This window comes from Chaetodon trifascialis, chromosome 19 (genome assembly GCF_039877785.1).
Source record: "Chaetodon trifascialis isolate fChaTrf1 chromosome 19, fChaTrf1.hap1, whole genome shotgun sequence".
NCBI classification, from domain to species: domain Eukaryota; kingdom Metazoa; phylum Chordata; class Actinopteri; order Chaetodontiformes; family Chaetodontidae; genus Chaetodon; species Chaetodon trifascialis.
Window position 1 is genome coordinate 8124098 of NC_092074.1, and position 24798 is coordinate 8148895.

General features: G+C 42.1%; 2 protein-coding genes across 3 annotated transcripts; both read left to right on the plus strand.

The window, feature by feature from the left end:
* Nucleotides 1-47: 47 nt before the first annotated feature.
* Nucleotides 48-24049, plus strand: LOC139347860 (cholesterol 24-hydroxylase-like). Of its 2 annotated transcripts, XR_011603353.1 has the most exons (16): nt 48-282; nt 434-511; nt 861-942; nt 1196-1269; nt 1483-1569; nt 1699-1837; nt 1984-2094; nt 2180-2342; nt 2708-2773; nt 2991-3063; nt 3149-3233; nt 3447-3557; nt 3872-3960; nt 4075-4141; nt 4226-4579; nt 23661-24049. XR_011603353.1 is itself a non-coding variant. In XM_070987690.1 (15 exons), exons 1-15 carry the CDS (start codon nt 134-136, stop codon nt 4373-4375), a joined length of 1524 nt encoding a protein of 507 aa, XP_070843791.1. In that variant the 5' UTR covers nt 48-133; the 3' UTR covers nt 4376-6146. The 2 variants fall into 2 exon arrangements, 1 of the variants encoding a protein (XP_070843791.1); XM_070987690.1 differs by lacking the exon at nt 23661-24049 and having other exon boundaries at nt 4226-6146.
* On the plus strand, nt 19279-23661 carry LOC139347859 (cholesterol 24-hydroxylase-like). The gene is made up of 15 exons (XM_070987689.1): nt 19279-19447; nt 19598-19675; nt 20075-20156; nt 20361-20434; nt 20648-20734; nt 20864-21002; nt 21149-21259; nt 21345-21507; nt 21939-22004; nt 22219-22291; nt 22377-22461; nt 22679-22789; nt 23000-23088; nt 23203-23269; nt 23356-23661. The coding sequence occupies exons 1-15, from the start codon at nt 19299-19301 to the stop codon at nt 23503-23505; spliced, it is 1524 nt and encodes a 507-aa protein (XP_070843790.1). The 5' UTR covers nt 19279-19298; the 3' UTR covers nt 23506-23661.
* Nucleotides 24050-24798: the final 749 nt, after the last annotated feature.

Sequence of the window (24798 nt, forward strand, 5' to 3'; positions counted from 1 at the left end):
TTCTGCCTGTCAACACCACAGCTATCGAAAGCATTGACCTAGTCACTGAATAACTCTTGGCTGGCTGATCTTTTCACTTCACAGTCGAGCTAACCCGCGACACAACTCCACGGACTTGACTTGACTTACCGAAATGGCCGTTTTTCTTTTGATTTTGAGCTGGGCTGCTCAAGCGCTCATGGTTCTGCTTTTTCTGCTTTTAATAGCGTTTCTTGGTTACTGCCTGTATATTCACCACATTCACACGAAATATGACCACATACCTGGACCACCGAGGGACAAGTAAGTTAACTGGGTAAAGTGGGTCGCTGTTTAGTTAATGCTAACGTTAACATTACTTTCGTCTCCTAGCTAACGTCGGCGAAGACATTTTTGTTTTTTAGTTACAGCATGTTACTGCCATTATCTGTACCATTTTTTTTTTCTTCCACAGTTTTCTCTTCGGACATTCACCAACGTTTTTAAAGGTAATGAAAAATGACGGAAATCTACACGACCAGTTTCTGGAATGGTAAGCAAAAGTATAAATGTTCAACTAACGAACTAACGCCATAGCTACACTGTTAAGCAGTCCAGCTAACTCTTGCCCTCAGGCTGTAACGAGCTGTCTGTGATACTGCATGCAGGTCAGTTAACTAGTTTCGATAGTCTTTTCCTCTTTTGTGCAGCTGTCTTATGTTTAAGTTGTTTTTTTTTTCTGTGACTATTCATCTTCACATAACGTGTGTGTGTGTATGTATAGAAATGCTTTTTTTTTCTGTGGTTGTGATATGTGCACCTTCACTTTGGGTCCAGGTTTTTATGTGTAACTATGGATGTATATTTGCTATTCAGTCCTATAATTAAGATGTAATTTACAGGTCAGAGAAATATGGGCCTGTTTGCAGGATAAATAGTCTGCATTATGTTTTCCTCGCTGTGACGTGTCCAGAGGCAACCAAGGTAAACACCACACCCAACAATAGTATTTACAAAACCAGTCGTTGCATAAATATTGCGCAATAAACGGTGAAAAAGGGAACAAGAAGACAGATAGACCTACTTTTCATGGAACTCTTTCCAAAATAAATATGGCCCTACAGTGCCAGCCGCTGTCCTGTTTGATGAAAATTTGTATGAAAGCTTATGTCCTGTCATATTTGCTCTAAAAACACCTTGTCTTCCAATGCTCCCTCTTTTGATGGCTCTGTTTCAGGAAATTCTGATGTCCCCAAAGTATCCCAAAGATAAATTCGTCTACAAGAGACTCTTCAGCTTGTTTGGTCAAAGGTATTTGATCTGACTGTTAGATTATTCAAGCTATTCATGCTGTATACATCCCAGTGATACAGATACAGATAGTCTCATTGTCATTCATTGTTGACAAACAGAACTAGGAACACTTTAGCAATGATAAGTAGTTGTAGTTTTGTGATGTCAAGTCATTTGCAGCCTTATTTTGCTGTTTGGAAAGTTCCATTTCTGTCTTTTTCTGTCTCTAAGGTTCCTAGGAAATGGCCTGGTAACTTCCCAGGATCATGAACAGTGGTATAAACAGCGCCGGATCATGGACCCTGCATTCAGCAGCTTGTGAGTTAATCATCTCAAAGAATATCCTTTGCTCTGTTTTTGTTTTGTCCATTTACAGAATTTCTCTTGAGCTTTGCAGGTATGTCCTGACCATGCTAGTCCACTGTCTAAAACTACTATTATTTGCAGGTATTTGAGAGGTCTTATGGGCACCTTCAATGAGAGGGCAGAGAAACTGATGATTAAACTTTCGGATTTCGCCGAGACCAAAACAGAGGCCAACATGCTTCACCTAGTCAACTGTGTGACCATGGATGTTATTGCTAAGGTACTATGCCTTAGTCTGTTTTGCAGCTTCCTCTGCAGTAGCCTTGATCAAACAAGTTTTTCCGTGAATGTGATGAAACCGCCATCTTCTCACAGCCTTTAATTTAATCAGATTGTAACTATGTTTGTTTTCCTGATACCTCTCAGGTTGCTTTTGGCGTGGATTTAGACTTGCTGAATAAGAGTTCACCTTTCCCTAAAGCCATTGAGACATGTCTTAAAGGGATGGTATCCTATCTCAGAGATATATTTTTTCAGGTATGACATTACTGCAACTTGGTCTGGAGTTTGGATGATGAAAATATTGCAAACCATGTGAGATCCTAAAACCTTGCATCTCCAGTTCAATCCAAAGAACTGGCCTGTCATTAATGAAGTGAAGGAAGCTTGCCACCTGCTGCGCACCACTGGAGCAAAGTGGATCAATGAGAGAAAGACTGCCATGCGAAACGGCGATGATGTCCCCAAGGACATCCTCACGCAGATCATCAAAAGTGCTGGCAAAGGTTATGGTTCCTAAAGTTCAGATTAGATTAGAGGAACGTTTTAAATCCCTGTGTTGTAAATAGGGTCATGGCAGTTTAAATACTTTCAAGGGTCTAGATGAGAATCAAATACTTTTTTTTAAATATACTATACTATCACAAATAATACAAGAAGCACAAATAACGTGCAATTATCATCTCAACAGGTGTGTCATTAACATTTTTACATAAATAGATGGTGGTGCAAAGTTCACAGTCAGATAATGTTACAGTAGATATGTCTGGAAGTAGGTCAGACAGGTGTAGAAAATTAGTTCAACTTTTTTGCACTGTGATTAAATGACTAGAATATTGGTTTGTTCAATAGTATTTTCTTATTATTCCAGAGGAAAGCATGACTCAAGAAGATGAAGAGCTCATATTGGACAATTTTGTGACATTTTTCATTGCGGGTGAGTCTGCGTTGTTTGTGCTTCGTTGTGTAAAATGCTCTAAATAAAAAAGTCCTGTGTTGTTCTTATGTCACCTGTTCATTAAAACCCATTTTTTTGCTTTGCAGATATGATATTAGGAATATGATCACTTTAATGTGTGTTGTGTGTTGTTGATCCACATTTGCTCCGTTTGAAGGCGATGTTCTGATTCACTTGGTCATCTGTACCATTTTAGGGCAGGAAACAACAGCTAATCAGCTGGCTTTTTGCATCATGGAACTCGCAAGACATCCTGATATACTGGAGAAGTGAGAACTAATAATACAGTGCAAAGCAGTGTCATAATGTAGCTGTTGAGCAATGAGTTTCTCCAGTTGTGTTTCTATTTCCCAGAGTGAAGAAAGAGGTGGATGAAGTCATTGGGATGAAACAGGACATCAGTTATGACGATCTGGGAGAACTGAGTTACCTCTCACAGGTATGTATTTTGAAGAAAATGAAGCACGTTGTGAATCCGTTGTGCAATTTACTCACAAAGTCTCAAGTTAGCCTGCACTGTAAATGCTGTTGTTTGAAATATGAGCAATGGCTCCATCTACAGGTGAAACGCATAGCTGGGATCATTCACTTACCTCCTCTTTGCAATTCTAAATGTGTTTCATCTACTTTTTATTTTTCAACACTACACTAGGTGCTCAAAGAGACTCTGAGGATTTACCCCACAGCTCCAGGCACATCTCGTGATGTTCTGGAAGACATTGTCATTGCTGGCATCCACATACCCGGAGGAGTCACATGTATGGTGAGTCATTCACTTTTGCTTGTTCCCATAAAAACAGAAGTGTGTGTCAGAATCCCAAAATATTTTCTAGTGTGTTTGTGCTTTCCATACATGGCTGTTAACTGAAAGGTTGGTGGTTCGAGACCACCCAGGGACCTATAGTTTCTCCAATTTCCCTGAGGGGTCCTCCCAAAGGGATCAATAAAGTTCAATCTAATCTAATCTAACATAAAGGACAGTGGCAGCTATCACTTAAAAAGAGTCAACAAAACAGGAAGTGTTTTTTGAATAAATTCCTTGCCATCAGATGTTCAATGAACTGTTCTGATATTCAGTTAAGCTCCTACGTGGCTGGTAGAATGGAGAAATTCTTCAAGGACCCGCTGAAATTTGATCCAGACAGATTTCACCCAGATGCTCCCAAGTAAGCAGTATACAGTTTACACATAACAACATGTTTTAATGTCATTAATGACTGTACAAGATGAAAGAGGGACAATGGTGTGTACTGAACGCTTTCTCTTGTCTGCTTTACAAGGCCTTATTATTGCTACTACCCCTTTGCCCTCGGACCACGCTCATGCCTGGGACAGAACTTTGCTCAGGTGGGTGGTGGCAATCAAAAAGAATGAACACAAACACACACGAAACATAACAACATATGGCGTTAACTCAATGGGTGCTTTCAGATGGAGGCTAAGGTGGTGATGGCCAAGCTGCTCCAGAGGTTTGACTTCACCCTTCAGCCGGGACAGACCTTTGACATCCTGGACACTGGCACTCTCAGGCCGAAGAGCGGAGTGGTGTGCTCCGTCAGACACAGGAGTCACAGCAAATGAATGGTCAAATGCTGCCATAATCGTAATACAACTCTAAGATCCGGCCTCAGTTAAAAGCCTCTAATGCTGCCAAGTCGTTCTATTTCAAAACCTTTGTAAATGATATCAGCAATGCTTGTTTGATTGATGTGCACAGTATATTCAGATGGAGTTACGAGCATTTTTATTTCCTAACAGTAATGAGGGTATGGGAAACCTGGGTGGGTTACAGTATCATTAGCACTTGCTGGAACCAGCAGTGGAATGTAACCAAGTACATTTACTCAATTACTGTACTTGAGCACAAATTTGAGGTATTTGTACTTTACATGAATATTTACAGTTTATGCAGCTTTGTGCTTCTACTCCACTACGTCTCAGAGGAAAATACTGTTAATAGCTGCTTTTCAGATTACAATCATTCATGCCCTTCCTGTCCAGTGGAAACCATGTATCTCCAACTTTACTGAGAATCTGAAGGGTTCAGTGTTCCTTTACGGTTTGAGGAAATTGTCCTACTTCTTAAAATAAACTCTTGAAAAATTGTCTTGGATTTAGTGGGGGAATGCATTGTCACAAAGAGGAAAATTCTATTTTTCTGAGATCATGAACAGTTGACTTTTTAGAGATATGCCACAAACTTATGATGATCTTAGAGAATATGATGCATTGCTGTAGATCAAACTACCAATCCGAATGCAAGTAAATTCAAATGAACTCAACCTTAAACCTAAACATGAATGCAGCATAAATATTGGAGTGTGGTATTAGTACTTTTGGCTACATTTACCCCAAAAGATATGAACGGGCCTATGGCCCCATTTACATGACAACATTCGCGGGTGAAAACGCTAAAATGTTTTATCGGATGTGCCTTTCATTAAGATGTTTTTGGGGCTTAAAAACGCAAAAAAGTGAAACCCCCCTCCAGAGTCGTAATCTTAAAAACACTCCACCGTTGCGTTCCCATCTAAAGGGTAAAAGCACAAAAATGTGCTTCAATCTGCCAGAGCCCATCCCTTACATTCTCTGTTTCCACACACTTTTGCATCACCGTATGCATGCAGATTCCCCCCCCCCCCCCCCCCCCCCAAAAAAGGCTTCTCTAAACGTGGAATAAAAAGTGAGAATGCGTTTCTGCGATCTGAGCGTTTTCCGCTCAGATCATTTCCGTGTAAACGTAGCCTTAGTTAAGAAAATGATCTGAATACTTCTTCCAACACTGTTTGGAACCAACGCTTTAGCTCTTCCATACCAGCCCTGAGCGTCTGCACTTCTTGTGCCTTCAGCGTCAATTTAAAAAAATACTGAACTTACAAATGAAAATAGAAACACTGAAGAAAATTATTATACATTATTGTACTAATGCAGAAATAACTTGTTGTGGATTGTTTCATGCTCAAATAAACTCTTGATTAGTTTAATGTCTGATAATTTGATTTCATTTCATGCTCAGTTTGCTGTGCAGTGTTTTTTTTTTGCCTGTTGTATTTTGAGCCATAGCCCACAGTGTAGCCCACCACAGGGGGGCGCTGTGACCTTGCAAAGAAATCTCAAAAGCACCTGTTAAACTACAGTTACCAGAGAAGCAACAGTCTCAAAAGTTGCTGCTCATCTAAGCTTCATTTCAGGAGTTTGTTGTCACATTTTCTGACACTTAAGAAAAAGTTAAGTGGTGAATCACATTGTAGTCAGAGGCTATATGATTACATAATTAGCAATAGGGTCAATAGCTTATACAATATACACAGCTAACACAGCTTTTGTTGTTGTTTGAAAATGAAAGTAACTAGCTTTTACCAATAAAGTCAAAAGCCAAAGTTTAAGAATATTAAAAGAAACAATGGAAACGCCTTAAATGTATGCATGCTTGTTAATATAATGCTAATCTATGATATTATGAGATGTGTAAAAACAGGCATTCTAAGCACTAATCTCGCAGTCTGATGCTGTTTTTCCACTTGATTGATGTGTTGAGGACACACCCTGAACGCGTCTTACTGTCCCTTTAAGAGGGCCGAGTCTGAGCCTTGTGAGGCTTCAGTGCACTTTTTCATCTACCTGCTGCCCACTCCTCTCCTACGTCTTGATTGGCCGTCTTGGCCGAAATCCTCTTGAATGATTTCAAACCCAAGTGCTTGGACAAGTAGGGGGAGGGGAAAGAGGAGGAGTAGGAGGGGATCTGATGCTAATTCCGAGCTGGCTGCCTGAGAAGGTCTGGTAGTCTGGAGTCGTCCGTCCACCGATGCTGCAGCTCGTTAAAGAGGCTTATCCGAGGAGCGCTGTTGATGGAGAGCGCCGCCAGGTAAAAAAAGTGCACTTACAGAGGTGTCGTGTTTACGCTAATTTTAACATTTCAGCCCAAATTGCGATCTAGCTAACGTTATTGTTTTAGTTTCTATTTTATTTTTTTCAGTTCACCCTCATTTGAATGGAGTAGTGTCCGGCGGAGACGCCGCACACTGCAATGGGACGCGGCACGGGGGTCCAGGAGCTGGTCGAAAATCACTGTCATGGTTATTGGCGGAATGCGAGAATGTTTCCAGGTTTCATGGAGGATTTTTACTTTTAAAAGATTAGTGAGGGCATTCAGTTCATGCTCGGGTTGCCATAGCATCACATTCATATTTTTCTTTTCATCCTTTTCATCATCCTTGAAGAGGAGAGCAGAGCGATACTTTCACTTCCCCCAACAATGCGTTTGAACACAATTCCGCAAATGAGACTTGGTTGCATGAGTTTTGAGAGTTAATTTCAAGCCGCCATTTCAATGAACTGAGACTCACAGCCAAGACAGTCATGGCTAAAAATCCGTCCGAGGGGCCGAAGGATGATCTGAGCCAACTGACGGACAAGGAGCTGCTACGGTGCAGCAAAGACGAGCTGCTCCGGAGATTAAAGGGGGTTGACAGCGAGAAGATGAACTTGATGATCGAGCATGGCAACATGATGACAGACATCAACCGGCGGCTGCAGGTGCACCTGCACGAAATCCGGAGCCTGAAGGAGATCAATCAGAAGCTGCAGGATGACAACCATGAGCTCCGGGAGCTGTGCTGCTTCCTGGTCGATGACCGACAGAAGGGCAAGAAGCTGTCCCGGGAGTGGCAGTGCTTCGGCCGCTACACTGCCAGTGCCATGTGGAAGGAGGTGGGCACCTACATGATGAACCTGAAGGAGCTGGAGGCCAACCAGGACACCGTGTCAAGGGAGAACTCTGAGCTGAAAGAGATCATCCTCATGCTGGATGAGGAGAGGAACGGAGCGGGGTCCAGGAGTTTGATAGACAGTCAGTCCAGTTTAGCCAACTTGAACGGTGGCACCGACACGGTCAGGGATGTCGGAGATGGGAGTAGCACATCCAGCACAGGTAGTGCTGGGAGCCCTGATCACCACAATCCCAACCACATACACAAGCCCACCTCAGAGAACAGTAAGATGGGCCTCACTATGACGAGGTCCATGGATGACATGACCTGTCAGCACCACCATCACAGGAGCATCCCCAATGGACTTAATGGTGATGGTGAGTGCACACACACACACACACACACACACACACACACAGCCCTCCACCTGTGGACACAGAGAACAGATTGCAGCACACTCGGCTGCTGTAATCTGCATGCAGACCTAACACGTGAAGACGCGCACTGTAGAGACCAACCAATCAGGCCAGAGATAAGCTCCAAAATAAACCACATTTTCTCACATTAAACACTGGAGAATTGTCCAAAAGTTGCTCACATGAGATGGAAAGGATGACTAAAAGTTATGCTCTCAAAAGACAGGTATGCCACTGGTCTCTTACATCTGTTTTCCTTCTCCTGATGTCAGTACAGTCAGGATGTGTTTACCATGTGCGTGTGATTGCACTGACAACATATGCTGATCAAAACTGCTGTGAAAGATTAAAACACACACACGAGACAGCGAGCATGGGAATGTCTCGTTTCACTTGACAGAAGGTTTGTTACTTCAGTGTTAAAAGCAGTGCATTGGTAATGAGATGCTATCTCGTCCAGCTGAGCATCACAAATCTTTCTGGCTTTTACATAATTGCAAACAACACCATGCGTAAAGAAACAGAACTGTTATTGACATGGTGTGGTGAAATAACCCAAGATAGGAATCGATAAAAACAACAACAAAGCAGCACTACATTGATCCTAATCTACTATTACACAAGTTGGATGACTGTAGCCAGAAGCAGTGGGATAAAACAAGTGTTTCATCACTCATCGCAGTGAAAACATTTAAAAAACCTGCTTGGATAGAAAATGTAATTTGCCTGCACTCAACACCAGCTTCCACAGGCCTGACTAGGAAGAATACTCTTCAGCAGCACAGATTTACTCAATTGGCTGCTTTGAAATCCGAGCAGAGTGACCATGTTGCGAGGTCAGATCTGGCCGTGGTGTGAGGTCTGCAGAGTGACTTTATTTAATGCTGTCCAAATGCCAGTGGCTCCCCTGGGCATTTAGGAGACAAGCTCGAGGACTGCCGCTCAAGTGCTAAATGAACAGCATTTGTCCGGTTGCCAGACACACACAGACTAGGGAAGAAGAGAGAAGATGATGATTGCGCTCGGTGTGCAAAGAGTAACAGCGACCTGTTGTTTGAGCAAGAGGCTTGTTGAGGAAAGTATGAAAGAGGGACCCAGCAAAGGGCCCTTAATAGGTCTCGGTGGTTTTGGGGGAGAGGCAGAATGGCAGTAAGGGGTCGGCTTGAAGCCTGGGGGTGGAGAATTGGGGGACTGTAGGAGGGCATATTGAGCTCAAAGGAGGTTGGGTTTTTGGAGACATCCTACTGTCTGCTTAATTGAATTTCATGTGCGTTGAGACGCTGACAACCCCTCCCACCCCACCACCACCACTTTGCTTCCCTTGGTTGTGTGTGTGTGTGTATATGTGCATGTTTGCTTGGACAGAGTGTGTGAGGAGACTGAAGGCTTGTGTTCTGAAGAAATCAAAGAGAAAGGACAGTAGGGGTCGCACTGAGCACCACTGTGTTTAAGGGTGACTTCCATGTCCAGACTTCTCAACGTCTGCAGGAGAGCTTCAGCACAATACGTTCATTTGAACTTGATGAATATGTTGTTCCACATTAAAGGCGGATGCTTGTTCTGCTGTTCTTAAGGAGCCATAAACATAGAAAGCTATGTTTAGTCACTCTGTTGAGTCACCCTGTAAACCTGCCCACATAGGCTCAAATTAGGTTCAAATTAGTCCTAATGAACTGACTGAGAAGTCATAAAATTGCGTGCTTTAACTGGGGTGATTAACGCCTGGCCTTTCTATGTGTGTGTGTGTGTGTGTGTGTGTGTGTGTGTGTGTGTGTGTGTGTGTGTGTGTGTGTGTGTGTGTGTGTGTGTGTGTGTGTGTGTGTGTGTGCGCTAATATATGAGGTGCCTGAGGTGCCACAGTGATTGGGAACTCTTCCTCTTCTCTTCTCTGGAGCCATTTCTCTCTCTGCTTCGCTCTCTTTTCAATTTTCTTTTACCCTTTGGGTGTAAACAACACAATCTGTTTGGAGAGCCTAATCTGAAATAGGCCTTATTTGAACTGTTGCATTTACCTATAAAGACATGTGGGATATGTTGATATTATTCAGATTTTAGGAGCATTCTTTGAACATGCATACGGCACATTGAGAATATGTGTATTACAGTAGTTGGGGTTTTTACGACAATCCCTCAGTAATGCAACACACGACCTCTTATAATCACCTTTAGATGCACTAAAGAAAAGCCACCATTTCTGGTCAGAAGGAGAAATGTGCCTACTTATTATAAAAGACTTGGGTATCAACAGGCTTTTGGATGTGTACAACTCTGACCTTTTGAAGAAGGGGGCTGAAAGCAGGAGGCTGTGGTCCTTCAGTGGGGTATCTGAAGCAACAAAACCAGAATATTTTGAGCATGTAGATATAGTCAGTGTCATCCATCTCCATTGTGGCATCTCGGTTGATCTATTACTGTTAGGACTTGGCAGTTTGTCTCACCCTTGTGTGTCCTTTTCCCTTTTCCCAGTGTGTTTTTGTCTGTCTGTTTTTCCCCTGCCTGTGCAGCTGGGTGTGTCCTGCACCTGGCCAGCTCCGCCTACCTGGCACACCGGTTGCTCATCAGGCTCGTCAGGCACAGTAGAGAGCTCTCTCCTAGCTGTTGCCGGATTGTTCCAGTCTCCTTCCTCCCGAGATCCTTCCAGGGGGGTATTCCAGAAAGCGGGTTATGTGAAAACTCAGAGTAAGTGAACCCTGAGATGAGGAAACTCTGAGTTTTCCGTTCCAGAAAGAGAGGTAACTGAAACTCTGAGTCAGTCACCATGGTAACAGACTCTGTGAACATAACCTGCTCGCTGGCAGGTTTACTTTAAGAAACCCTGAGTTTCTACCTGTCTCCTCCCACATGAAGAAAGCTGGTAGACATGGATTACCCGTTCATTCCCAATCCGATTGATATCGAAGCCCAACTGATTTGAAACGCTTTACGTCGCGAGAGAATCTTCCGGCCGAGTTTAGATGTCCCGTCATTTCCAGAGGAATATCTGTTCGAACGCTACCGCTTTTCATCAAACGGTATAATTTATCTGGATAACATTCTCCGGCCATACATCACCAACCTCACACACCACAGGCGTGCGCTCACATCACAGCAAATTTTACACATAGCGCTACGTTTTTCTTCTTTCAAGCGGTAGTTTTTTGTACAATATTGAGGATGCAGAGCACTTCGGAAAGGCAACAGTGTGTAGAGCTGTGAGGAAAGTGATCCTCGCACTCAAACGCCTGTTACTAATGTGACTGGTGACTGATGTAAAAATCATATATTCTTTTATTTTAAATTCTGATATACATTCTGCTGCGACCTCACAGTGGGTTCAGTAGCTTAATTAGCTGTCATTTTGCAGGGCTTCCAAATGTGATAGGATGCATAGATGGGACACAAATTCCTGTTACAGCTCCCGCAGAAAACGAAGGGCACTATGTGAAAAGAAAATCCTTTCAGAGCATCAATGTCCAGATTTATGACCTACCATCTTAAAAATTATGTACATGAAAATGTATACATAACAATACACTGTAACACATGTCATTCTCTGCACTGTGAAGATCAGATGTGATGCAGCTTACATCATTACGAATGTAGAAGCCAAGTGGCCGAAATATGTGCTCCTATCCCGCATAGGCCTGCAATAAGACCTCCAACTCCATCCGGGTAATAATAACTATAATAATTTTTATAGTGGTTGTGCACACGCGCAACTCAAGGTTAACATACTCAGGGTTGATTGAACTAATTCAGATCAGCTGTTCTGGAACCAGATACTCAGAGTTCAGAGATAAACTCAGTTTGTTGAACCTCCTACCTGGAATACCCCCCAGACCTGTTCGTGATTCTGTATTGTGAGTACTTTCTCTCTCTAGCTATTGTGAGCGTGCTAATGTGTTTTCTTTGAGCCACCACTAAAGGTGTGTTTCCTTTGTTTCAGTTGCCTGTCTGCCACTTCCATGTGTGCCTTGCCTCAGACCCGTCAAATGGAGCTCCCTTTGTTATCTCCACTCTGTTAGAGAGCGCTTTTCGTTGTTCGTTGTTTATTCCACTCCTTTTGAGTGCGCTTTTCTTTATTAATAAATTTGTGTTCTTTACCTGCCTTCTCTCTCTGGTCTGCATCATTGGGTCCTGTTAAAAGCCTTGGTAAAAACCGTAACAATTACTCCCTCATATTGACTGAGGTTATACTCTTTCCACAGGATTAAATAACATGAGATGAAAAGTTCAAAGGTCGGGGTTATGGAAATCCATAGGCTTCCAAGTACTCCTCTTAGATACTCTAACTCCTGTAGGTCATGATGTCTATCCTCCACTGACTGCTCTCACTGACCTAAGAGAGAAGAGAAAAAAAGCCTGCTTATACATTCAAAATAGAGCTTTAGGTCAAATTTGGGACACAATTAATAGAGGACGTACACGTCCACGTAAATGTTCATGTGCACAACCAAGGAGATACTTGGAAATCCATCTATCCATCCATGTGGTGAGCATCCACTGTGGAATGAAGGATAAGGAACTTTTTAGGTCTACTGTGGTCCTTCAGTGATTCCTAAGTTGACTATAGGTGAGTGATGCATGGAGGGAAGCCAGACACATGTTGACCACATTGCTGCAGCAGAATAGCAGATAAATAACCTCAGATGTGTAGACAGAGGAGAAAGCAGAGAGGGAAAACAGAAGAGAGAGGAGAAAGGAACATAAAAAAAGAGGGGAGGTTTCAAAAATCTGTGGCGAAAAGATGTTATCTAAAATATTGAATGGAGCAAGAGTTCCAGGGCGGATGCATTTAAAAATGGAGTGAATACAAGTGACATGTGCAACAGGTAGTAAGTGCTGCTGGGGGACAGGAACGGGAGTGGGAACAAAGGCTCCTGAGCCTCCTACCAAATGGTAAGGGGGAAAACAGTCCATGGATGGGGTGGGACCCATCTCAACTGATGCTGTGTGTCCTTCTCAGACACTGCTTGCGCTGGAGGTCCTCGATGGCAGTTAGCTGGGCATTGGTAATGTACTGGGCTGTTTTCACCACACGTTGCAGGTCCTTCTGCTCAGAGGCTGTGCAGCTACTGTACCATACTGAGATGCACTTGGTCAGGATACTCTCAATGGTGCAGTAGTCCGTCGATGTGAATTGGGGTGTGACTGTAGTCTTTAGTTTTCCTGTAGTCCATGATGAGCTCCTTGGTCTTCTTGGTGTTATGGGTCAGAGGGCTCAGCACACAGCCTTGTCAGATGCCGGTGTTCAGGGTCAGGGTGGTGGAGTTGTGGTTATCTAACTTAACAGACTGGGGTCTGTTGGTCAGGAAGTCTAGGGTCTAGTTGCAGAGGGAGGTTCTGATGCTGAGGTCACTGAATTTGTTGACCAGCTTGGAGGGGATGACTGTGTTGAATGCTGTAGGTGTTGCTGTCCAGATGCATCAGGGTGGAGTGCAGTGCCGTGGAGATGGCATCCTCCATCGACCTGTTTGGTTTGGTCATCAAACTGATGGGGGTCCAGTGTGGGGGAAAGACAGCATTTGAGGTGGGCCAATACCAGCCTCTTGACGCACTTGGTGATGATGGGGGTGAGTGCGACGAGGTGAGAGTCATTACAGCCCACTGCAGGTGAGTGCTTCGACACCGGCATAATGGTGGTGGTCTTGAGGCACATGGAGACTGTTGCCTCGGCCAGTGACAGGTCGAAGATGTCAGTGAAGACCCCAGCCAGCTGCTCTGCAAAGGCTTTAAGCACATGGCCGGGTATGCCATCAGGGCCAGCAGCCTTACGGACGTTCATCCTGCTGCATGCAGAATGCACGTCGTAAGTGCAGAGCGTGAGGGGCTGTTCATCTGGGTGGGGAGTAGTTTTGGTGGCTGGTGGTGTGTTGTCCACAGTCAAAGTGAGTGTAGAACTTGTCGAACTCGTCCGGGAGGGAAGCATTGCAGGTTGGTGTGGTGTTTGCTCCCTCTAGCCATACTTCAGCAGTCCTTGCTGATGGCTTCACACATCTGATGAGTGGTGTGTACTTGGGGAGTGGGAACAAAGAGAGGTGATCAGACTGTCCCACGTGGGGGATGGGGGCAGCTTTGTAAGCCTCAGAAATGTCTGTAGCTGAGTCGGTCGGCCTCGCTGTCCTGGCGATCTTTTGGGGGAGCTGAAATTTGTTGAACACACTGCTTGTGCATCAAAATCTTAAATCCAAAAGTTTCTGTCTGTTGTAGGAAGTGTTCACAAAGCTGTAATGAGTGAACAGGCTGGAATCCAGTATGACAGTGAGACGCTGAGCCTTGCATTATGCATGCGCTGCCATCTTAAACTGTTCAGCACGCTTCAACTTGCACGTAGATGGTGAATATGCGTGTGGTGTGATTCTTTCTTTTAATTATAGCACTGGTGGCCCAGGCCTGGTGCCAGTGCTTGGTGGTTGCAGATCTGTTTACTTTTGTAGGCTGGCAGGAACATGAGGTGTTGTTGATGAGAAGCCCTGTTCTGAGATGAACAACAAGACAAATCTCAAAATGCAGCCTCCATTCATGAGGCAGGAATAAATGCTAAAATGAGCATGGTCACCATTGTAGTTGAGTGTGTTAGCATGTTAACATTTTCTAATTAGGAAACACAAAGTACAACTGATGCTGCTGGGAATGTCTTTAGTTTTGATGGTACAGCTCATGCTGAAGGGAACATATCTGTACCCAATTTCAATCCATCCAATCACTGCTGGATCCTATCACCCTAATCACCCTAGGTGCCTGAACCATTCTCACCTTGCACTTCACCCCAGCTGCCATTTGCCATTCTTTCTGTAGGTCACTTAATGTCATCCTACAATTGCTGAGTGACATTCAAATGAGTTGATGGTCATCCCAGTCAGTGGAGAGTCGTTTTCACCCTCTGCTGGTCTGTAGCTTTGTTGTTCCCAGGGTCTGCTGCTTGACATTGTTCTTATGAACTGCCGTCGTATCCCTCTGCCAGTAAAGCCAGAATTGAACCCTTCTTTTTCTCACTCAAAACTTTTCTTTTCAAGTCTTTTGGCATGTGCAATAGATTTTTTTGATTCCAATTACTTTTGAAGTGCTGCTAGCACTGTTTTTGCCATCCAGCTCGTCCTATTCCAAGAGGATAGTGATGACCACAGCAATGGTTTTTATACTTTTCCTCATTAAATAAGATTTGGTTCAGGTGATCACCGAATGAGAACCTCATTAAGCAGAATGAGCAAGGCTGCCTTAATGTACGGGCTTACCTGGGCTGTAGCCCAGGGGCCCACGGGGTTTAGGGGCCTATCATTTTTGGGACAAATTAGCATAAAAAGTCTAATTGTTATGTAACTTGTCAGTTTTCCTGTCAATCATATTACGTGCAAATTTGAGACTGCTGATTCATCTAAATTAACCCGTTGCCACCATGCCCAACCCCGCCCCCCTATTTGTCAATCTGTTCAGGCTTCATGACTTTGATAGAGAGCCAGGTGGAAGATGTCGGCCAAAAAAACGGGCGACGAGTTCAACGGTGCTTTTAGCAGTGACCCGGGCCTCTGGGGAAATGACTTTGACCGGCCCAAAGTACGCGCTTACTGGGCAAAAATGGGACCAACGGCTTGTCAAAATAAAAGCGCTGATATGTCTGCGGCAGAGCGCACATATAAACAACAGAGACGTTTTTTTTCCAAAAACGTATTTCAGCCGCAAACTGAGTAACAGCGAGTGTGTAAACAGAGAATGGCTATGTTACTCACCATCAATAGGAGTGTATTTCGTTGACTCCCATCCAGCATGCAGCATGACAGAGTCAGTAACCGTACACTTACAGTGAGGTCAATAAGTATTTGATCACCCTGTGATTTTGCAAGTTCTCCTACTTAGAAATCATGGAAGGGTCTAAAATTTTCATCATAGGTGCATTTCCACTGTTAGAGACAGAATCTAAAAAAAAAAAAAAAATCCAGAAATCACATTGTATGATTTTTTTTAACAATTTATTTGTATATTACTGTGTCAAATAAGTATTTGATCACTCGCTTATCAGACAGATTTCTGACCCGCAAAGACCTGCTATGCTGCTTTTAAATAGTCCAACTCCACTCTGCTCATGATTCTAATTTAGTAGCACCTGTTTGAGGTCGTTAGCTTTCATAAAGGCACCTGTGCACCCCACAATCAGTCAAAAGTCTAACTACCAACATGGGCAAAACCAAAGAGCTGTCAAAAGACACAAGAGAGAAAATTGTAGACCTTCACAAAGCTGGAAAGGGCTACGGGGCAATTGCCAAGCAGCTTGGTGAGAAAAGAACAACTGTTGGAGCAATTGTCAGAAAATGGAAGAAGCTAATAATGACTGTCAATGTCCCTCGGACTGGGGCCCCACGTAAGTTCTCACCTCGTGGGGTATCAATGATGCTAAGGAAGGTGAAGAATCAGCCCAGGACTACACGGGAGGAGCTGGTCAATGACCTGAAGAGAGCTGGGACCACCGTTTCCAAGGCTACTATCAGCAAGACATTAAGACGTCATAGTTTAAAATCATGCAGCACACAGAAGGTTCCCCTGCTGAAGTCAGCCCATGTCAAGGCCCGTCTGAAGTTTGCCATTGACCATCTGGAGGATCCAGAGGAGTCATGGGAGAAAGTCATGTGGTCAGATGAGACCAAAATAGAACTTTTTGATCTATTCGCCGTGTTTGGAGGAGGAAGAAGGAGGAGTATCATCCATAGAACACCATACCTACAGTGAAGCATGGGGATGGAAGCATCATGCTCTGGGGGTGTTTTTCTGCACAGGGAACAGGACGACTGCACTGTATTAAGGAGAGGATGAACGGGGCTGTGTATTGTGAGATATTGGGCAAAAACCTCCTTCCCTCAGTCAGAACGTTGAAGATGGGTCGTGGCTGCGTCATCCAACATGACAACGACCTGGCACACAGCCAGGAAAACCAAGGAGTGGCTCCGTAAGAAGCATATCAAGGTTCAGGGCCTAACAGTAGGTTAAGGCGGCCATGAGAATGAGGTGTGGAATTCAAAAGACACTGGAATGGAATGGCTGTCATACATGTGGAGATGCAGTGGTCTCTTAATTTTTTTCCAGAGCTGTATATATTTATATATTATATTTATATATTATATTTATATATCAATTTATGGTAGTTCTTGAAGAAGGATGCATAAAAGAAACAATATAGCTGTTTCTAGATAGGATTTTGTGCCTTTTCTGCTTCCTTTGTCACAGCCTTTTAGCCCCTTTTATCACCACAGAATGTGTTTTATTACATGAGCAAACATAAGTGGATATTTGATTTACAATGTCCACATGCATCACTTAGTCTATCACTTCTGTATGCATCTCTTTATTAAACCTATGTGAGATTCTGTGTTGACTCAAACAATTACCCTGTTCTTCTGCTCCTGGAAACAAGAGCAATTGTATAAACCAACAGAGAGTTTCTGAAGTGAAAGCAGAAATGAGCTGAAGTGTGAAGTGCATCTACCTATGTGTAGTTGTATGCTCCAATTGGCAATATTGGTCCTATTTTCAGTCATTGAGGAATTCCCTTGTCAACTGATTGGTGAGGGATGGATTCTTTTTAGTTTTAAAGTCGTGAAAGCTCTCCAACTCACCTCTGTGTCATGTTTATCATGAAAGGAAGGAAGATGAAGATGCAGTGGGTGTGTGCCATGTAGGCCAACTTCTGCTTCATTAAGAAGGCATAATAGTTCAGCTTCAGGGACCTGGCATTAACCTATAAAGCTACAGCTACTTTGCTTTTTGTGTGTGTCACTATTATGCTGTGTGTATATATATCTATGTGTGTGTGTGTGTGTGTGGTATTTAATGGTTACATGATGTAGAAATGTGTGGAAATGTATAGCAATGTGAGAAACATTTATAAGAACCAGTAGTCACAACTACACACATAGTGTAACTACACTTTAGCATACCCGCCAAAAGATGGTGAAAGACTCGACTGATGGTTTAACGTTTATTGTGTCACAAACCTCCTTTAAACCAACGTGAGAACTGTCAAACAAAAGCAAAACAGTAATTTTCTGCATGTATCTGGAATAGATGGCAAACAAACACAGCATTTTCTCCAACAACACAGCGTTATACCACGCAATAAGCCGCCAATTTACCAAACAAGCAGTCAACAGAATTAACATATTTCCGATATAAATTGACATATAGTTGAGTAAAAGACCATAACACACCAACCTTGTGCTTCCTCAGGGGTAGCTAGAAAACATACAGCCTTAGAAATGTTAGTTGCCGTTTCACCTTGCCTTTAAACTTTTAGCGTTTTTGCCGTTAGCTCTTAAATGCCGTGGTCAAATGCCTTTATTTTTCCTAGTAGTACAATACAGGAAGCAAGGAAATAGAAAAAACTGGTCTTCAAAATAAAATCTTACCACTGCAGAAAAGCAGAAAAGGAACCACCAGCTCCAAAACAGGCGAATATATGAAAATGAGGAAATCACGCTGAAAAGTGCATTAAAAGCAGACTCAACATCAACATATAAACAATGCAGGCTGTCCTCTGGTGGACAAAGCGAGAGACAGCAAGAACAAAATAAAGTGGGCTTGCTACATACACACATGCACACACTGTGGAAATGTTAGCGATACTGTTTGATTTCTTTCTTATTATTTCCTCAGTGGCTTGAGTTTGCAAAAAGCTAAACTTTACTAGACGCCTGTTTTCACACCTTAATTCTTTCTCACACACACTTGTAATCAAATTACACACACAAGGAAATTAACAAAAGAAATATTTAGAATACATATAATAAATAAACTGAAAACAAAATATAATAAATAAAGTTTGGACACTCTGCTCCACTGGCAAAAGTATGTATACTATAAAAAAAAGGTGTACAGAATAGAAAAACAACTATGTGTATGCACATTTGTACAGATAATAAAAAAATTGTAAATGCCATAAAAATCCTACTGCCATAAAAAAAAGTACTATTGCCAATATTCTTATGAGAAAACTACTAATGTCATAAGTTGTATTGCACTTGGAAAGCATTTAACCTACAAACATATGTATTTATATTTTGGATATTATGACTATTTGCGCTTCCGATTAGATATTAAACTGCATTTCGTTGTCTCTGTGTTGCACTCCGACGATGACAATAAAGCTGATATCAATTTAATCTAGCCTACAAACAGGCATGCCCCTGCGACAATCGAACTCGCGACCTCTGATTTATAACACCGTTACTCTAACCACTGAGTTATGGAACCTGTAACCATGATTTTCTTTTACATATAAGTTTTTGTAGCTGCGTCAACATTACGGATATCGAAGGCATTGACGTACTAACTCTACGACTCTTGACTGGCTGACCTTTTCACTTCACAGACGACCTAACCCGCGATACAACTCCACGGACTTGACTTACCGAAATGGCCCTTTTCCCTGTGATTTTGAGCTGGGCTGCTCAAGCGCTCGTGTTTCTGCTTTTTCTGCTTTTAATAGCGTTTCTTGGTTACTGCCTGTATATTCACCACATTCACACGAAATATGACCACATACCTGGACCCCCGAGGGACAGGTAAGTTAACGCTGAAGTGGGTCGCTGTTTAGTTAATGCTAACGTTAACATTACTTTCGTCACCTAGCTAACGTCGGCGAAGACATTTTTGTTTTTTAGTAACAGTGAGTTACTTACATTATCTGTTCTTTTTTTTTTTTTCTTCCGCAGTTTTCTCTTCGGACATTCAACCGCGCTATGGAAGGCAATGAAAAATGACACATTGCTACACGACCAGTTTCTGGAATGGTAAGCAAAAGTATAAATGTTCAACTAACGCCATAGCAACACTGTTAAGTAGTCAAGGTCACTGCTGACACCGGTATACCAGTACAGTTTAGCCCTCATAGGCTGCTGCGGGCTGTAACTAGCTGTCCATGACACTGTATGTAGGTCAGTAAACTAGTTTCCCTAGTCTCTTCCTCTTTTGTGCAGCTTTCTTGTGGTTAAGTTGTTCTTCACGTATCGTGTGTGTGTGTGTGTGTGTGTGTGTGTGTGTGTGTGTGTGTATGTGTATAGAAATGCTTTTTTTTTTCTTTTTTTTCTTGTGGTTGTGATTTATGCACCTTCACTGTGGGTCCAGGTTTTCATGTGTAACTATGGATGTATATTTGCAATTCAAGCCTATAATTAAGATGTAATTTACAGGTCAGAGCGATATGGGCCACTTTGCAGGATAAACAGTCTGCATTATGTTTTCCTCACCGTGACCTGTCCAGAGGCAACCAAGGTAAATGCAGCACCCAACAATAGTGTTTGCAAAACCAGTCGTTGTATAAATCTTGCGCAATAAGCGGTCTTTCCAAAATAAATATGGCCCTACAGTGCCAGCTGCTGTCCTGTTTGATGAAAATCTGTTAGCTTATGTCCTGTCATATTTGCTCTAAAAACACCTTGTCTTTCAATGCTCCCTCTTTTGATGGCTCTGTTTCAGGAAATTCTGATGTCCCCAAAGTACCCCAAAAATAAATTAACCTACAAGAGACTCTTCAGCTTGTTTGGTCAAAGGTATTTTATCCAACTGTCAGATTATTCAAGATATTAATGCTGTATACATCCCAGTGATACAGATACAGATAGTCTCATTGTCATTCATTGTTGACAAACAGAACTAGGAACACTTTAGCAATGATAAGTAGTTGTAGTTTTGTGATGTCAAGTCATTTGCAGGCTTATTTTGCCGTTTGGAAAGTTCCATTTCTGTCTTTTTCTGTCTCTAAGGTTCCTAGGAAATGGCCTGGTAACTTCCCAGGATCATGAACAGTGGTATAAACAGCGCCGGATCATGGACCCTGCATTCAGCAGCTTGTGAGTTAATCATCTCAAAGAATATCCTTTGCTCTGCTTTTGTTTTGTCCAATTACAGATTTTCTCTTGAGCTTTGCGGGTATGTCCTGACCATGCTAGTCCACTGTCTAAAACTACTATTATTTGCAGGTATTTGAGAGGTCTTATGGGCACCTTCAATGAGAGGGCAGAGAAACTGATGATTAAACTTTCGGATTTCGCCGAGACCAAAACAGAGGCCAACATGCTCCACCTTGTCAACTGTGTGACCATGGATGTTATTGCTAAGGTACTATGCCTTAGTCTGTTTTGCAGCTTTCTCTGCAGTAGCCTTGATCAAACAAGTTTTTCCATGAATGTGATGAAACCGCCATCTTATCACAGCCATTAATTTAATCAGATTGTAACTATGTTTGTTTTCCTGATACCTCTCAGGTTGCTTTTGGTGTGGATTTAGACCTGCTGAATAAGAGTTCACCTTTCCCTAAAGCCATTGAGACATGTCTTAAAGGAATGTTGCACCATACCAGAAATACATTTTTTCAGGTATGACATTACTGCAACTTGGTCTGGAGTTTGGATGATGAAAATATTGCAAACCATGTGAGATCCTAAAACCTTGCATCTCCAGTTCAATCCAAAGAACTGGCCTGTCATTAATGAAGTGAAGGAAGCTTGCCACCTGCTGCGCACCACTGGAGCAAAGTGGATCAATGAGAGAAAGACTGCCATGCGAAACGGCGATGATGTCCCCAAGGACATCCTCACGCAGATCATCAAAAGTGCTGGCAAAGGTTATGGTTCCTAAAGTTCAGATTAGATTAGATTAGATTAGATTAGATTAGATTAGATTAGATTAGATTAGATTAGATTAGATTAGATTGGAGGAACGTTTTAAATCCCTGTGTTGTAAATAGGGTCATGGCAGTTTAAAACAATACTTTCAAGGGTCTAGATGAGAATCAAATACTTGTTTTAAACTGTGCAGAATACTATCACAAATAATACAAAAAGCACAAATAAAGTGCAGTCATCATCTCAACAGGTGTGTTATTAACATTTCTACATAAATAGATGGTGGTGCAAAGTTCACAGTCAGATAATGTTACAGTAGATATGTCTGGAAGTAGGTCAGACAGGTGTAGAAAATGAGTTCAACTTTTTTGCACTGTGATTAAATGACTAGAATATTGGTTTGTTCAATAGTATTTTCTTATTATTCCAGAGGAAAGCATGACTCAAGAAGATGAAGAGCTCATGTTGGACAATTTTGTGACATTTTTCATTGCGGGTGAGTCTGCGTTGTTTGTGCTTCGTTGTGTAAAATGCTCTAAATAAAAAAGTCCTGTGTTCTTATGTCACCTGTTCATTAAAGCCCATTTTTTTGCTTTGCAGATATGATATTAGGAATATGATCACTTTAATGTGTGTTGTGTGTTGTTGATCCACATTTGCTCCATTTGAAGGCGATGTTCTGATTCACTTGGTCATCTGTACCATTTTAGGGCAGGAAACAACAGCTAATCAGCTGGCTTTTTGCATCATGGAACTCGCAAGACATCCTGATATACTGGAGAAGTGAGAACTAATAATACAGTGCAAAGCAGTGTCATAATGTAGCTGTTGAGCAATGAGTTTCTCCAGTTGTGTTTCTATTTCCCAGAGTGAAGAAAGAGGTGGATGAAGTCATTGGGATGAAACAGGACATCAGTTATGACGATCTGGGAGAACTGAGTTACCTCTCACAGGTATGTATTTTGAAGAAAATGAAGCACGTTGTGAATCCGTGGTGCAATTTACTCACAAAGTCTCAAGTTAGCCTGCACTGTAAATGCTGTTGTTTGAAATATGAGCAATGGCTCCATCTACAGGTGAAACGCATAGCCGGGATCATTCACTTACCTCCTCTCTGCAATTCTGCTTAAATGTGTTTCATCTACTTTTTATTTTTCAACACTACACTAGGTGCTCAAAGAGACTCTGAGGATTTACCCCACAGCTCCAGGCACATCTCGTGATGTTCTGGAAGACATTGTCATTGCTGGCATCCACATACCCGGAGGAGTCACATGTATGGTGAGTCATTCACTTTTGCTTGTTCCCATAAAAACAGAAGTGTGTGTCAGAATCCCAAAATGTTCTGTAGTGTGTTTGTGCTTTCCATACGTGAAGGACAGTGGCAGCTATCACTTAGAAACACTCAATAAATCAATCAATTGAAAAGAGTCAACAAAGTGTAAACAATGCCCTGCCATCAAATGTTCAATAAACTGTTCTGAAATTCAGTTTAGCTCCTACGTGACTGGTAGACTGGAGAAATTCTTCAAGGACCCGCTGAGATTTGATCCAGACAGATTTCACCCAGATGCTCCCAAGTAAGCAGCACACAGTTTACACAAAGCAACATATTTTAGTGTCATTAATGATCGTACCAGATGAAAGAGGGACAATGGTGTGTACTGAACGCTTTCTCTTGTCTGCTTTACAAGGCCTTATTATTGCTACTACCCCTTTGCCCTCGGACCACGCTCATGCCTGGGACAGAACTTTGCTCAGGTGGGTGGTGGCAATCAAAAAGAATGAACACAAACACACACACGAAACATAACAACATATGGCGTTAACTCAATGGGTGCTTTCAGATGGAGGCTAAGGTGGTGATGGCCAAGCTGCTCCAGAGGTTTGACTTCACCCTTCAGCCGGGACAGACCTTTGACATCCTGGACACTCTCACGCTCAGGCCGAAGAGCGGAGTGGTGTGCTCCGTCAGACACAGGAGTCACAGCAAATGAATGGTCAAATGCTAAGATCCGGCCTCAGTTAAAAGCCTCGAATGCTGCCAAGTCGTTCTATTTCAAAACCTTTGTAAATGATATCAGCAATGCTTGTTTGATTGATATGCACAGTATATTCAAATGGAGTTATGAGGATTTTTATTTCTTAACAGTAATGAGTAATCATTAGCACTTTAATCTTGCTGGAACCAGCAGTGGAATGTAACCAAGTAAATTTACTCACTTACTGTACTTGAGCACAAGTTTGAGGTATTTGTACTTTACATGAATATTTGCAGTTTATGCAGCTTTGCGCTTCTACTCCACTACGTCTCAGAGGGAAATACTGTACTTTTTACTCCACTGCATTTTTCTGATACCTTAATAATTACTTTCCAGATTACAATCATTCATACCCTTTTCATGAACAGTTGACTTTTTAAAGATATGCCACAAACATATGATGATCTTAGAGAATATGATGCATTGCTGTAGATCAAATTACCAATCCAAATGCAAGTAAATTCAAATGAACTCAACCTTAAACCTACACATGAATGCAGCATAAATAGTGGAGTGAAGTATCTTCAGTGTGGTATTAGTACTTTTATTAAAGAAAATGATCTGAACACTTCTTCCAGCACTGGTTGGAACCAACGCTTTAGCTCTTCCATACCGCCCCTGAGCGTCTGCACTTGTCTTGGTATAATATAAAATAATGCTGAATTTACAAATGACAATAAAAACACTGAAGAAAATTATAACAATTATTATTATATATATAAACACTAATTATTGTACTGATGCAGAAATAACGTTGTGGATTGTTTTGTACTTAAATAAACTCTTGATTAATTTAATGTCTGCTTATCTGATTTCATTTCATGCTCAGTTTGCTGTGCAGTGATTTATTTATTTATTTATTTATTTATTTATTTATTTAGCCTGTTGTATTTTGAGCCATAGCCCACAGTGTACCACAGGGGGGCACTGTGACCTTGCAAAGAAATCTCAAAAGCACCTGTTAAACTACAATTACCAGAGAACCAACAGTCTCAAGAGTTGTTGCTCATCTAAGCGTTATTTCAGGAGTTATCACATTTTCTGACACTTAAGAAAAAGTTAAGTGGTGAATCACATTGTAGTCAGAGGCTATATGATTACATAATTAGCAATAGGGTCAATAGCTTATACAATATACACATCTAACACAGCTTTTTTGTTGCTGCTGTTTGAAAATGAAAGCAACTAGCTTTTACCAATAAAGTCAAAAGCCTAAGTTTAAGAATATTAAAAGAAACATTGGAAACA